At 38.5% G+C, this 15252-nt stretch overlaps 1 protein-coding gene across 9 annotated transcripts in view; it reads left to right on the top strand.

The window, feature by feature from the left end:
- Positions 1-14244, top strand: part of CEP55 (centrosomal protein 55) — a 30801-nt gene extending 16557 nt beyond the window's left edge. For 3 of the 9 annotated variants that reach the window (XM_023642416.2, XM_023642419.2, XM_005602360.4), the window contains exons 4-9: positions 1012-1080; positions 7324-7474; positions 9133-9446; positions 10795-10866; positions 11594-11719; positions 13102-14244. In XM_023642416.2, the coding sequence (XP_023498184.1) occupies positions 1012-1080; positions 7324-7474; positions 9133-9446; positions 10795-10866; positions 11594-11719; positions 13102-13302 (933 nt within the window). In that variant the 3' untranslated portion in view covers positions 13303-14244. Of the gene's footprint in view, positions 1-1011; positions 1081-7323; positions 7475-9132; positions 9447-10794; positions 10867-11593; positions 11720-13009 lie in introns of all 9 variants that reach the window. The other 6 variants (XM_070261828.1, XM_070261830.1, XM_014733430.3 and 3 more) reach the window with 2 other exon arrangements.
- The last annotated feature ends 1008 nt before the right edge of the window (positions 14245-15252 follow it).

Here is a 15252-nt window from a genome sequence, read left to right as displayed (position 1 = left end):
GGTTGGGGTGGAGGTGGCTTTGCTCCCAGAGTCATTCAGAGATCCAGGTTCCTTTTAGTAGCTCCAGCATCAACTAGGGTGGAGTCCATCATCAGAGCCTCTATATACAGCTGTGAGCTACAGAAAGCATGTAGGGAATTGGGGGAAGATGTGGGGGCCAGGCCTGGTATTGGCATATTTCACTTCTGCCCACATTCCTTTGGACAGAAATCAGTCTCATGGCCTCATTAACCACAGGAAAGGCTGGAAAACAGTGTATAATGTGCCCAGGGCAAAACGAAAAGGGGTTTGGTGAACTATCTCTGTCATAGTTTCCACCTAGAGGACTAAATTGAGAGGGTGAAAGGGTTACATGCTAGGGTGAGTGTCTAGTGCACATTTGGAGAAAAAGAATATATTTGGAGCTTCCTCGCAGGGCTCATACAAGTCTCTTCCCTTACAGCTGTTAAAAGACTGAAATACAGCTTTTTATGAGTTTTATTGGCTAGCCTGGCCACCTAACCATCTGCTTCTCTTTTTTTCTCTATGAGAAAATGAAGGGGAAAAAAGTAAAGAAATTATATTTTGAGTTCCATATAATCTATGTGAACTAATACTAATTAATACTATTACTAGTACAAATATAATTCTGGAAAACAACTTTAATCTTTTGACAATTTAATATTTTCCAGATTTCATTTAAATAGCCCAGTTGTTTTGTTTTGTCTCTTTTGGTGAAAACCACTGAGCTATTCATATGCACTGAGGGCTTTTCTGGTGATCCTGGGGTCCAGAGGACTTTAGAAGTCAAGCTAGATCTGAACTCTCAGGGTTTCTAATCTGCTTAGGAATCTTCCAGGAGATCCTAATTCTCCTGGTACCCATCATTTGGCATCTTGGTTCACCAGCATGTACTACATCTGGATTCGGGGATGCCCCTGTGAAGTATACTGTATTATTATGGAACTAAATATAATTAAGAAACTCCTATCGTTAAATTTATCATGTTAACTAATATTGGTTTATTTATAGACTGTGGCTACAAGCTGTTTCAACTCATCAATGAGTAATATTCATGAAATGGAAATACAGCTGAAAGATGTAAGTTCATTTTTCTTTTGTTAAGTTATGGCTAACGAAGACTAATGAAAATTCAAAGCATTGATGCTGTGACTTGGAAAAATCTGTTGAGGAGATGGAGAACTGAGTGATTTGAGATCATTTCTCTACGTTACTAGCTTTTCGTCTCTTTCCAGGCCTTTAAGAAGGCTGGCTCCTCTGAGCGCGGTCTCATTAGGCAAGGAAGCCCTTGAAATCACCCATCGCTCCCCAGTACTTCAACAACGTCCCCTCTCCATCGAACTCTAATTTGCCTATTTTATTATTAATTATTATTATTTTATTAATTAATTATTATTTAGTGTGTAGTTTCTTCTCTTTTAGTTTATCTGTGCAAGATGTACTCTGTAGTTTGAAATTCTTCCCTTGGAACCAGGATTTGCTTTCATAGTTTGAAAAGGAAACACATTCTTATAAACTCAATACTTGTTTCTCTAGAGTTTGACATGAAGTTATTTCAGATATATGAGGAAGCTGTATTATTTCAAACATGTCTTAAATGGATTGGTGAGTTTCATTGGGAATTAAATAAATTGAGGACACAGGACTACTTTTCACAGTGTATTTTTTCAAGTATTAAGATTAGATATACAAAGTATAGAATTCTTTAATTATTAAGCCACTAGGTAGGTATTTTGATTCTAGACATATTACTGGCCTGTCTACACTGATCTAAGTATGCTCTTAAGATTTCTGGTTTATTTTATCTAGCAAGTGTACCTTGAGGTCTATTTGATCTTCAAGAGAATTTAAATCTGTTGAGTGTCTGTATAGTGGGGCATTACAGTACCCTTATCACAATAATTTACCTAGAGGTAACAAAATAAAGAAGAAACATAATTTTTAAAGAACTATCAAATTTTTTATGTCATGTATTATCCTCAACATCTAGAACATTTCAGAGGATGTCTGAATCTTAGAATCTTGCAAAGTTCCTTGAATTTTACTAGTGTCTCTTTTAGCAGAGTACCTGAGAATATATGCTATTTTCTTAAACTCATATGTAATTTTTAGGCTTCTCAGCACTAACTCCTTCAAATAACAAATTATTTTTTAGATAATGATGATTCTTTTTATGAAATTAACTTTGAAATGTTATGCGTTTATGCTCAATCTTTTTGTTCTGTTTTATCTTCCCAGCTTATTTGAGGATCACATTGTACTTCTCTGCTCTGTTTACCTTAGAAAGGCTTTTAGACAAATGGAGTGAAAATTAACCCAGCTCACCTTCAAATGGTGGTCTAGACCGAGCAGTGCCTCTCACTTCCCATAGTCTTCACACTGTCACATTCTTTGACTTTTGAGGGCTCAGCAATTCTGGTCCCATACCCCTCCTCCAACCTACCACAAAACTTCCTGTAGAAGTTTGCCCACCTATTTTAAGAATCAGTATTTGTTATGCTAAAAGAAGCTCTAAAAACCTATGTTTACCTTTCTTAAGGCCTAGCTGCATCATTCCTCAGCTACCATTTAGGTCTGGCCAACATTTTGAAATAATTACATGGAGTTAATGCTATAAACATTGTCCAGTGTCAGAAACTTTGAAACCAAATAGCTAAAAGGCAGTTATCAAAGGTATCTCTTGCTCTTAATTTAAAAAATCTGACTTTTAAACACAGAATTTAGAGAAGATTAATAATTATTTTTAAAATTTTTATTTGGAAAAAATTTCAAATTTACAGAAAAGTTACAAGAATGAAAAAGGTACAGAGAAGCCCATGTACCCTTTACCAAAATTCAGCCATTGTTAACATTTTGTGCCATTTTACACGCTCTCTTTTCATTCCCCACCCCCATGCACACACATACACACAAATATTTTTTTCTGAACCGTTTGAGAGTGAGTTGCATATATCCACAGCCCTTTAAGCCTATATACTTCAATGTATATTCCTAAGAATGAGAATATTCTCTTACATGACTTTAGTACAGATAGCAGCTTTAATAAATGTAACATGGACACAATACTTTAAATAATCTACCATCCATATTCCACTTTTATCAATTGACCCACATTTTTTATTCCTCCAGTATAAGCTAACATTTTGATCTACATTAGAATTTTTGCCCAAGGAATATTTAATGGATCCCTGTCAAACTATGAGGAAGAGCTTTAGTAGCATTCCACGGGGCTTCACTTTTGCCCACTGCTGTTCTGTATTTTTATTGATAACTTGGATGGAAATGTTAAATGCATGTCTAACAAATTCGTAGATGACACAAAGCTGGAAGAGATAACTAACGCAATGAGGACTCTAAAGATGCACAGCTAATAATATCAACATTTATTGATAGCTATCAAATCCATTTATTATTGACACTATTAAGAGAAGAGAGCAGATGCATAAGAGGCAGTGGAAAGGTCAGGAGTGAAGAAATGTTACTACTTTATTGAGTAACATCGCCATCATGTGGCCCTTTGGAATATTGTCTCAAATCTTAATACAGTCTTGTTCCTCATACTTAAGTAATGTATGGACAAATTTATTTAAAAGAAGAACATTTTCATGACCATCCAACATTGACTTAAATTATTTATGTTAAAATATTTCTTAACTTTGGACAAATTTAAAATGCGGTGTAAAATTAGATATCTTTAGCATCTCACACATGATTTATAAGTATTTGGATATATGCATACTTTTTGAGTCATACAATGCTACCTTTCTTATCAACTAAATTCGAATATATAATACAGAGTGCCTATATAGTACCTCCACTTGATAAATGAACTCTTGAGCTATATTAGGAGAACTAATGTTATAACTGCCTGACAAGTGCAGAGAGAAAAGTGTCTGGTCAAGTGGCTGGAGGGAGGACCCTGAACTAAGTCTTTGATTCCAGAGGCTACCTCTGTCTTTCTAATCCATTTCCTAATTCTTTAGAAAACAGGCATTGAAAATCCTTTAAGCCACATACCCAGAAGCTTTGCTCATTAGTTTGCAGGATGCTCATGGAAGCAGCCCAGCAAAGATTGGAAGAACTCCCTAGAGTTAGAGTTTCCATGTATTTAGATCTTTTTGGACACGGAGCTCAACTGTCTATATCTTTGAAAGATGGAATTTTTGCCTGAAAGAGGATACCCTGATATACAACCAAAAACTTCCAATATATTCCATACCACTTAGCCCATCTCACCCCTCTAGAGTGAGATGCCAGTTTTCAGATATTAGTTAATGATTAGTAGATTTTTGAAAGTTTGATTGTTTGGAATCGTTCTAAATATGTTCTGCTGTGTGTGAAGAACTGCTGGATTCTTTCACATCCCTCCTTGCTCCCTGAATACTCTCAAACTGCAGTTTGGGGCTAAAAGACTTGCTTGGGTGCTTGCTGATTCTTGCAGTCAGTTTCCCCACTCCTGATGTCATCGTCATTCACAAATATTCATTAGGCAGCCGCTTGCTATGGAAACAGTAAACACATGCACTGAAGTTTAAAAAAAAAATCTCAACAAGCCTGGCCCCAGCTGTCCTGGGACCTCATGATCTAGTTAAGAAGAATAATCAGGAGGCAATCAAGAGCATGAGTATAAGGTGCCAAATAGATTGGATGGACATTAAAAGTTCTCTTGGCTTGGGGCCAGCCCCATGGCTGAGTGGTTAAGTTCACATTCTCTTCTTCGGCGGCCCGGGGTTTCCCAGGTTCGGATCCTGGGCACAGACACTGCACCGCTCATCAAGCCACACTGAGGCAGCATCCCGCATGCCACAACTAGAAGGACCCACAACCAAAAAATATATACAACTATGTACTGGGGGGCTTTGGGGAAAAGAAGGAAAAATAAAATCTCTAAAAAACATGTACTCTTGGCTTACAAAGGAGAGGGAGCTTGGTGAGGGCAGTTGTGGTGAGGAGACTTGAAAGACAAGCCTGGACTCACTGGAACATGCTGAAAAGATGGCATTTATCTGGGCAGGTGACATAGGAAGGGGTTCTAGGGCACTCTGGGCAGAGGCAAGAGTTTAAGTAAGGCTCAGAGGGCGTGTGTAGTTGTGTAGACAACAGTGCAGCAGTAGAAGAGAGAAAAGGCCAGGTTATACCCTGAACAGATGGAAAGAGGCAGATATGGACAATTTTACTGTCAGCCTAAGGGAAGATAGCTTCAGTTTTAGCAAGTGGTGTCATGAAGCTTTCAAAAATTCTCAGTTATTGTTATAATTTAAATGACTTATCACTTTGGGGACCAAAGAAGAGGCTGAATTGAACTTATTTGGGGTAGCTATTTTGCCCCTAATATAGAGTGATCATTGTGTTAATTAACCTAAAGCTTTTGGTGATGGCCTCCATCTCTCACTTTCCCAATGGGGAAATCACCCTCCAGCTGAGGATTTCTATTGTTGAGAAAAAAACCATTGGACACATTTTTCCTATTTTCTCTTAATCCAAAACTAATCAGAGTTTACTGGGATCCAACTGGGAATCATTGCTCAAGCAGGCATTCCTCTGGGGGCAGACAGGTCATAGCATGAGTGGCAGGGGCAGAGGGCTCGGTGCAAAAGAGTTTGGCCATTGTGAAGGGGTGTTAACATCACTATGTGTGCCTCCTTCCGGGACCCTTCATCCATAACATTTTACATGTGTGACATCAGGTTTAGATATGCATGCCCTCTATACACAAATAGTCACTGAGACTTATTTCCCAGCCTCTTGGGAACTTAGAACGAAAGGGGGCCAATCCCATCCTCTTGGACTGAACAGCTAGATTGGAAAGGAGAGAGCAGTTATAATCTCATTGTTGGTGCTGCGTAAGAATTTCTGGGCTTTTTTTCACTAGCACCAGCAGATGAATCGTCTTCTTTGCTAGCTTTCAACCTGAATCTGTGCCCTGCTTTCAGTAACAAAACAGTCACCTCCCCCAGCAAAACTGGGCCTAGGAGGTTAGGAGGTAGCGTGTGATTGCTGGGGATGCTGGGCTGCCCGGGCCGATTCCTTGGCTTTGCCTTTGGCTGAATTTCCAAGGGTCGGGTGGTGAGGAACAGTGAGAGTTAGAGGATATATGAATTTGTCCTAGTTAACAATAATAGCGATAGGATTTTTCATTTTAAAAAAAAAGACACTTCATAAATCTATACAGCTTTGTCCATATATTCCACGTTGTTTTATCCACTAAGGTTAAAGTGGTTTCTTATGTGAATATTTGCTAATATCTTGCCACAGATCAGGTGGTGTGACCCACAGAAAATGTAGATGTGATAAGATTTTCAAACTTATGCTAGGTGGCCTCATAAGATAGATATCCAATACAAGAACATATCTACTTTCTTGAGGGAAAGATGTAACTGAAATGGAAAATTAATATTAGCAGGGACAGGAAGGTGAGCCACCTTCCATGTAGCCAGCTAAGTTAAGCAGACACTGCCTATTTTATTAATATCCCATCATCCAAATAATTTCCTGAGTATATATTATATGCAAAAGCTAGGAATCCACTCATAAAAGCATGGTCTGCCACTTGAAAGAATTTACTGTTTATTTGAGAGACACAGCAAACAGATAAAAAGCTGAAGATGATCGCTAAAATAATTTTTAAAAAAATTTAGAGAGAGATATATAACTACTGAGTTCTTAAGCCCCTATGCAAACCAGTTGAGTGATCCCAGTTTGGAATTTTTAATTGAGTTCTAAAAGATGTAAAGGATGAAAATTGATGATAAAGAGGAGGAGTGGCTTTTTGATTTTCCAGAAGGCAGACACTGAGATGGAGTTAGGAGTGCCAGCAGTTTCCTGGGGAGCAACATCTGTGAAAAGAAAAGGAAGGTAGCAGGATGGGGCAGGGGCACCGTCAGACCAGGATGCAAACCCTGCAGAGTCTCTGTCCGTCCAGGGGGAGCTCCCGAGCAGTCTCATGTTGGGTTCAAATAGCTCGTTCTTAAATGGTATCTCAACAGTGCATGCATCTCCATCTCTGACATGAAGGCATTCTAGTTTACAGAGAACGACATCGACACAGATATAAAGCAAGTAGTGTATAGGAGATTGCAGACAAATGAACTTAACCCTGTATAAATGTGACTTCACCATCTTATTATGTATTCTGAAGGTGTGTGACATTAGAATGTATTTCTGTGTTGTAAGCCATACAGTGCTTGCCTGGAATTATTCTATTATATGAGCCATAACAGTTTTTACATGCTGGAAAAGACTGCATCACTTGGGCTCCCTTGTCCATTTTAAGATTTTGGTTTTCTAATTTTATTATTGATTTGCTTTCATTTTCATTTTAAGGCTCTGGAGAAAAATCAGCAGTGGCTTGTGTATGATCAGCAGCGAGAGGTCTATGTAAAAGGACTTTTAGCAAAGATCTTTGAGTTGGAACAGAAATCGGAAACAGCTGCTCATTCACTCCCACAGCAGATAAAAAAGACTGAATCAGAAGGTACAGCTATAAAAATGTTCTTTTGGGCTAGGCCTGCCTGACATTTTCCAAAAGAAGAGATTCATCAAATTTAGATTTTTATAGATATATGTTAGGAAGTAAAATAAGCAAGTCTTCTAGCCCTGAAGCAAGAAATGCCATTTTACCAAGTCTGTTTTATTTCCCATTGTTTTCTGATAAAAGGGGGCATAAGGCACGGGGTGAAAGGATGTCTGGCAGCTCTGAAGGCACATTAAATTTTCCCCGCTGTGCGTGTCCTTCCCTCCTTCAAAGTCCTTCTCCAACGTTATTCCCCCAGAGCTGGCCTTGTTACCGATTATCTTTTTATTCTACTTCCCTTCAGCACTTATTCATATCGGTCCCAGGAGAAAGAATACATTTTCTAGATGATTCTTCAATCATCTGACTCTCACTGTAGAAGTGAGATACAGTTTCTCATGAATGACGCTATCTTTTTGTCAAGTGCTTTGCAGCTTCCCTGACATTGATCTCAGTTGAGTTTCACAGGAACGCTAAGAGATGGGGCAGGAAGGGTCTTTATTCTCCCTTTATAGTTGGGAAATAGGATCAGCAGTTCCAGATGATGAACTAGGAAAAGAGAAACCGCCATGCAAAACACTCATTTAAATGACTGACAGCCCTAATGGGACTGAAGCCTGGAATTATATAAAGAGAAGGATAAGAAAGGTGAGCAAGGCTCATAATCTTGGAGCTTCACATGTAAATATTTAAAATGAAGCTAATGCTAAAAAGAAAATGTAAAAGGAATGTCTCTAGAGATAATTCAAAGCTATTTATCCCTAAGGGGACAAGGTTACTACTATAATACCTTTATAAGTTTACTACATATACAAGTAGGATTTTAGGGGGCTGGCCCCACGGCCGAGTGGTTAAGTTCGTGCACTCTGCTTCCATGGCCCAGGGTTTTGCCAGTTTGGATCCTGGGCACGGACCTAGCACCACTCATCAAGCCATGCTGAGGCGGCGTCCCACATAGCAGAACTAGAAGGACCTACAACTAGAATATACAACTGTGTACTGGGGGGCTTTGGGGAGAAGAAAGGAAAAAAAAAAAAAAAGATTGGCAAAAGATGTTAGCACAGGGCCAATCTTTAAAAAGAAAACAGTAGGATTTTAGTTATGGGCTAAGTCTTATTTTTTTCCTTGGTAATATAGTTGTGTGTGTGTGTGTGTGTGTGTTTTATCAAAGTAATATGAATGCTTGTTAAAATAATTTAATACTAGTCTAGAAGGTCTCTGGCCCACCTTTCCCATCCCATCCTAATCCCTATTTCCTCTTGCCATCAGGGCAGCTGCAGTTAACATTGTTGTTTTTAGTTTTGGTAATTGTCACCTTATCTATAAATAGTGAGCTTATATCCCTTTTTGTTGATTTATCTTCTTTAGATATTAGTGACTTTTCCTCCCCCAAAGAATAGTTATGTTAGTATTTTTAGTTCTTCTAGTTATTAGTTTTATAACTTCAAATAATGTACCTGAACTTCTGTTTTTTGTTCTGTCACGTATCAACCCTGTCTCTTGACTCTGCATTTTGTAAGGTGATCTTGTTTATAGAAACATGTTCTTGTTCATGTTTATCTTTTCAGGAATATTATCTGTTTTATAAAATGAGTTGTACTCTGTTGTGTTTGTCATAGGTTGTCTTCAAGAAGAAAAGCAAAAATATTACAACCAGCTCTTGGCAAATGCAAAAAAAGATCTTGAGGTTGAACGACAAACCATAACTCAGTTGAGTTTTGAGCTTAGTGAATTTCGAAGAAAATATGAAGAAACCCAAAAAGAAGTTCAAGATTTAAATCAACTGTTATGCTCACAAAGAAAGGCAGATGTACAACATCTGGAAGATGATAGGCATAAAACAGAGAAAATCCAGAGGCTCAAGGAAGAGAATGATATTGCTAGGGAAAAACTTGAAGAAGAGAAGAAGAGATCTGAAGAGCTCTTATCTCAGGTGGGCCTCACCAGTAAGGTTTTCCATGATTCATAATTCAAAATTTTCATTGTACTTACTGTGTGTCAGAGGCTATTTTAACCACTAGGAAGGAGCAAGGAACAAACCAAGCTCCTGCCCCCTCCTGGGAGTTCATGTTTAGATCGGAAACAGACCATAAACAAGTACCTAAATAAACAAGTACCTAAATAAACAAGTAAACTAAAGCAAATAAAGCAGGGTAATTTGACAAGGAGAAGTTGGGGGCCAGTGGAGGCCTCACTGAGGAGATGGTATTTGGACAAAGAGCTGGTGACAAGAAGGAACCAGGGAAGTGAGTGACTGTGGGAATTTCCTCCTGGCAGAGGAAATCACATACACAAGTCTCTGAATGAGGAGGAGGTAAATATGTGTAAGAACTCAAAAGAGGTGAAGTGAAGACGGACTCAAGGTTGATTCCTAGGCTGGTGCTGCTGATGCTGTGCTCACGTTAATTCATGTGACGCCTTCCACGTTCTCATCATACTCACAGCTTTATGCCAGGAGGTCTGTCTCAGTAATGTTGGAGTTAGTAAGTTAGGATTATTAGAATTGAATACTACTTCAACAGAACCTCAATTTAAATTTTGCTTGGCACCATAGAATAATGGAAGAAACATCACTTGGGGTCCATACAAGGTCTCTAGGTCAGGGTGTGTGGCCTTAGGAAAATCAGCTAACTTCTCTGGCTTGCAGATTATTCGTGTGTCCATTAATAATAATTACCTCTTCTTGCCGTATAGGGCTTTTGTGCAGGTCAACTGAGAGAGTGTAAACGTGCTTTGTAAACTAAAGGGCTAGGTAAATGTTAGTTATTGCTACTAGTAGAGTAGGAATTTTTTAAGTCCTCCAAAAGTTGAGAGAGGGGAAAAAATAGTCTGTAACATTTGCCTTCTTAGTCTTTACCACCCGCACTTCTCCCTACAGGTGCAAGCAGTGATATTTACGAAAGATTAAGCAAAAATGATTGAGAATTTTTCTCCAACTCTGTGGCCAAGGAGGCAAGGCACTGCTAGCTTTTGTATCCCACTGAGAAGTATTATAGATGTCAGAACCTCCAGGAAAGTGGGCGTGTCCGATGTAGAGTTCAGTGATGGTCATCAGCTTTCAGTCTGGGCCTCAGGGAACTGTCCACCTGGGTGGTTCTGCTCAGGTGCACAGATAGCCATCAAACCACCAGCTGGAGTGACTCACCCCGACTTGCAGGTGTTGTCCGGGTTAGCGGGTGTTGTCCCGGTTAGGGATGTGAGTCTTGTGAGCCTTTCGTGCATCCCAGGTCAAGCGATAAAAGCTCGGATATGACGCTGTTGGCTCTGTTTACATCCTTCAGGTCCAGTTTCTTTACACGTCTCTGTTAAAGCAGCAAGAAGAACAAACAAGGGTAGCTCTGTTGGAACAACAGGTACTCATTGACATTGCTTCTAAATTCAACTTTACCCATTAGAAAATGGGATTTTTTTTCCCTCATGTTCACACTATTCTGTGGACCATTTGAAAGTTGTGAAAAATGTTGTTAAAAAATTTTTTTTTAAATGCTTACTGTGACTATCTATGCTAGCCATATATTCCTATTACTGTCTTTAGGCTAAACCAGTTTCTCTGAGATGAGATGGCAGTTTTCTTGACAGGTAGATGTTTGCCTTGGCAAATTTTATTCTTCCCCAAACGGCTTCTGTAGTTCCTACTCCAATTACAAGAGTAGTTCTAACAAGATCTCCATAATAGTGCTATCTTATAACCTCCAGTAGAACTCAGAGAGACACCATTCATTCTCACAATACAGACCAGAGATTTTTAATATATTCCAAACCAGGGAATAGCCATCTCTTTCCCTTCTCCCCCTTCCCCACAAAAAGGAGGATGGAGAGGACAAATTCTAAGCAGTAATTTCTCAAGCTGCTCCTTACTCACCTGTACCTCAAGCATTGGCTTTGCCCCTTGGATAAACCAAATCCTCAACCATAAGCTTCTTTGTTTATCAGCATCTCACTGTGCTCAAATGAATTCTTGCTCTGATGATACAACAGATGTTTGCTTCTTGTGCTAATGAAAAAAATGCAAGCATCCAGTCAAGAGAACTGGACAGTGTATACTAGCTGTACTTGTCTTGTCCTGGGCATTTTTTCCAGATGCAGGCATGTACCTTAGACTTCGAAAATGAAAAACTTGACCGTCAAAATATGCAGCATCAGTTGCATGTAATTCTTAAAGAGCTCCGAAAAGCAAGAAATCAAATAACACAGTTGGAATTCTTGGTGAGTCTGGAATGGATAAACTAAAACTTATTTTCTTCTTTCTCTTTCTTCCATCTTTCCATTTATATATCAAACCAAACTAGGAGGATACAGCTGAAAGAATGTTGATTCTCAAATCAACAGGCAGAGCCTCTGCCTCATTTGAATCAATTGCCCTTTGAGCATCTATTCAGAGCACCAGCAAGAGGGACGTTATGAATCTCTTGGTGGTGATTACATCACCAGTGCCTGGGGTCATCCCCTCCAACCTCCTGGGTGCTGTGATCCCAGAGGGAGAGGGTGAGGGAGGAGAATCATAGATCCTGAGCTGGAATTATGTTTTTCTATTTAAAGAGAAAGAAAGAAATGCTTTTTGAAAGGATGATGGACGATTACTGTTAATACACTGTTTTAGGTGTATTGAATTAAAGCACATTTTGTGGGATACACTGAACACATAATCTTTTAAAACAAACCTTTTAAATAACATTGTTCCTATTAGGAAATGGTTTTGACTTACCTATTTTCATCTTACTAATAAGCTTTTGGACCAAACCTGTTGGGTTCTGTGTTTGTGTGTGTGTATGTCCCATTAGCACATATTTGACATATCGTCTTGCAGAATATTTGCAGATGGTGAAACGTTACAGGTAGAATTCTTCAGTTTTCAGAAGAGAAAAAAAAGCAGTTGTTAAAAAAAAATCATTTGTAACTTCTTTATGAATAAAAGACAGAAAATATATTTTTGGCTCTGTTCTTTAGTATGTCATTGATTTTGACCATTTATAATATTTGAAATTGAAATTTGTAATTCATTTCTGTTAATTACTGTTTTTCAAAGTATTGAAAGCCAGAGGGTATACAAAAGAATCCATAATTTTCCTGTACTTTTCTTTGTGCTTTTATTGTCTATCATCTTCACAGTATACTGTAAAATACTCATTTTTAAGCTTTACTGACTATTCTCAGTTCTTCAGAAAAAAAACATCAAAAAGGAAAGTCACAAAGGTATTATACCATATCTTAGTTGTTTCTGTGTATAACCTGTTTGATCTGCTAAAATTCTTTAATTAATTAATTCTATATAGTTCTTTATTGATGAAGTTGACCCTCTTTTACAAAACTACCAAATTTTGTCAGCCTTGCACACAGGCCTACCTTAACATTTGGCTCTAAGCATTTTAATAAAACCTATCCATATAAACACCCAGGCTTAGCCCTTCCTGGGTAATTTGGGTAATTTATAACCACCTTGTATGTTACCGCCATAATACTGATGAACAGAGATTCAAAAGAAATTTCTGTCTGCAGGGCTGAAGCAGCTGGAGCCTCTGGAAGCAGTTACAACTGTTGAACGGTCAGCCTTATATACAAACGGTGTTCATCTGACATTTATTTTTCAGAAGCAGCCTCGTGAGCTTGCCTTCACAGAGCCATTATTCACTGTCCAAGGAGAGGCTGAAAACAGAGGAACAGTTGCCTCGCCAAAAAGTCCCTCTGCTGCACTGAATGAAAGCCTGGTGGAGTGTCCCAAGTGCAACATACAGTATCCCGCCACCGAACATCGCGATCTGCTTGTCCATGTTGAATACTGTGCAAAGTAGCAATGTAATTAGCCTTTGTTTTTGTGTCAGAAGATTCAGTACTGTATCTTATGTGAGCTTATGGACGTTTTGAATTACTTGTTTCATCTCTTATATAAGAAACTGCCTGTCTACTTTGAGACTCTGGCTTAGGAGTGAATCATTGTATTTTTTTGGCTACTTTGCATTTTCCTTGGCAACGATACCTCCAGGCTTCAGTGACAGCATGTGGTGAGCAGCGAATGCTGAGACCTGAGACGACTAACATTTTGCACTATTAAAGTACTTGATGGAGAAAAGATGGTTTGGGTTATTGCTCATGGGTTAAATCTGTTACACTGGCAAGCAAGTATTTTATGTTTTGTGGCTTTTTTAAAATCAAAGACAATTAACCAAGGATCTTACCATATTAGCATTTTTTTCCCCAAGTGTTTGGTATACCTACAGTATACCTACAGTTGAGTCCATTGTTAAAAGATGGTGGTACCTTTTCCATTTTTTTCCTTGCTATTATAGAGTGGTTATTAGAAAAGTTGAGAATTTTCTTGATCTTTTTTGCTGCTTACTGTTGAAACTGTAAACCTAGCTATGTTCTAAGCACAATGCAGATTCTACTTAAGGAATACTCCTAAGTAGCCACACACAATGTTTTCTGTCATATTAGCTGGCTGTAACTTTAACTTGAATTTCCTTAGCACATGTTGGTTGGCTAAAATTGTTAAAATGAATTTTAACAAAACTATCTAGCCTTCTCGTTTGGTTTCCAGATATTTTATTTATTTATTTTTGGCACTCTTAAAGCTGGGCAACGTAATGAGCAGATATTTGCTTATTTGAATATATATTTTTATACATACATGTGTAAACCCCAAATTTTTTTATTTCTTCAGGTTTTCTAAAATGCTTAACACTGGGCTACTGTTAGTAATATAAAGGAAAAAAGAATAAAATTATTTAATGTTTTCATATGTCTAGTCTATACGTATATAGATAAGTATTCTAAGATTTCTATCCTGAAAGGAGTGTTAGAGAGTTAAAGGTTCACGTACAGTGTCAAATGATACGGGAGTTAAGGATACTTCAGAACCGGAAACTACACAAAACTCAGAAGGGTTAAGCAAAATCCTCACAATCATTAAAAAAAAAAAGACAGACATTCTTGGGTTTCAAACTCCAAGTCAACTCTAAAGTCCATCTTCTCTCCACTATGCCAAAAGAAAACCCTTAGGAATTCTCCAAACTCGATATCCTTAAGCGATAACATAACTGGAGTAATGGGATGTTCCTTCAGTTAGAGAGAAAAATGGCAGGACACAGCAGCTGGTCTCTTCCATCCCTCTGGTCTGACAGGTCGTGCCTTGTCATACCTTTCCAACCTCTTCCAGTTTTCCAACATCTTTAATTTCATTCTATAAACATTACTAAATGCCAACTATATGCAGGGCTCTGGGCTAGGCATCAGTGACACAGTGATAATAAAATGCTGCACCATCTTCACAATCTAGTAGAAGACCAACATCTAAACAGGTAAGTATAGTACCTTGTAGGAAGTGCTATAATCAAGGTATATGTAGGGTAGAGGAATTTAAACCCTGACTTTTTTTTTAAAGATTTTATTTTTCCTTTTTCTCCCAAAGTCCCCTGGTACATAGATGTGTATTTTTAGTTGTGGGGCCTTCTAGTTGGGGCATGTGGGACGCTGCCTCAGCATGGCTTGATGAACAGTGCCATGTCTGCGCCCAGGATTCGAACCGGCGAAACCCTGGGCCACCGAAGCGGAGTACTCGAAATTAACCACTCGACCATGGGACCAGCCCCCAACGCTGCCTTATTCTAATAAAGATTGAAGGTCTGACTCTTCAAAGATACAAATATTATACTAAGATAAAATAAATAAAAAAGAAGTAGGAGAAAGCAGTAGTAAAACAAGTAAAATGGGGCCACTCATAAGGGTGGACCCCAGGGCAGGCC

The sequence above is a fragment of the Equus caballus genome, chromosome 1 (assembly GCF_041296265.1).
Source record: "Equus caballus isolate H_3958 breed thoroughbred chromosome 1, TB-T2T, whole genome shotgun sequence".
NCBI lineage: Eukaryota > Metazoa > Chordata > Mammalia > Perissodactyla > Equidae > Equus > Equus caballus.
The sequence above is the reverse complement of the archived record's forward strand: the minus strand, read 5'-3'. Positions and strand labels throughout refer to the sequence as shown.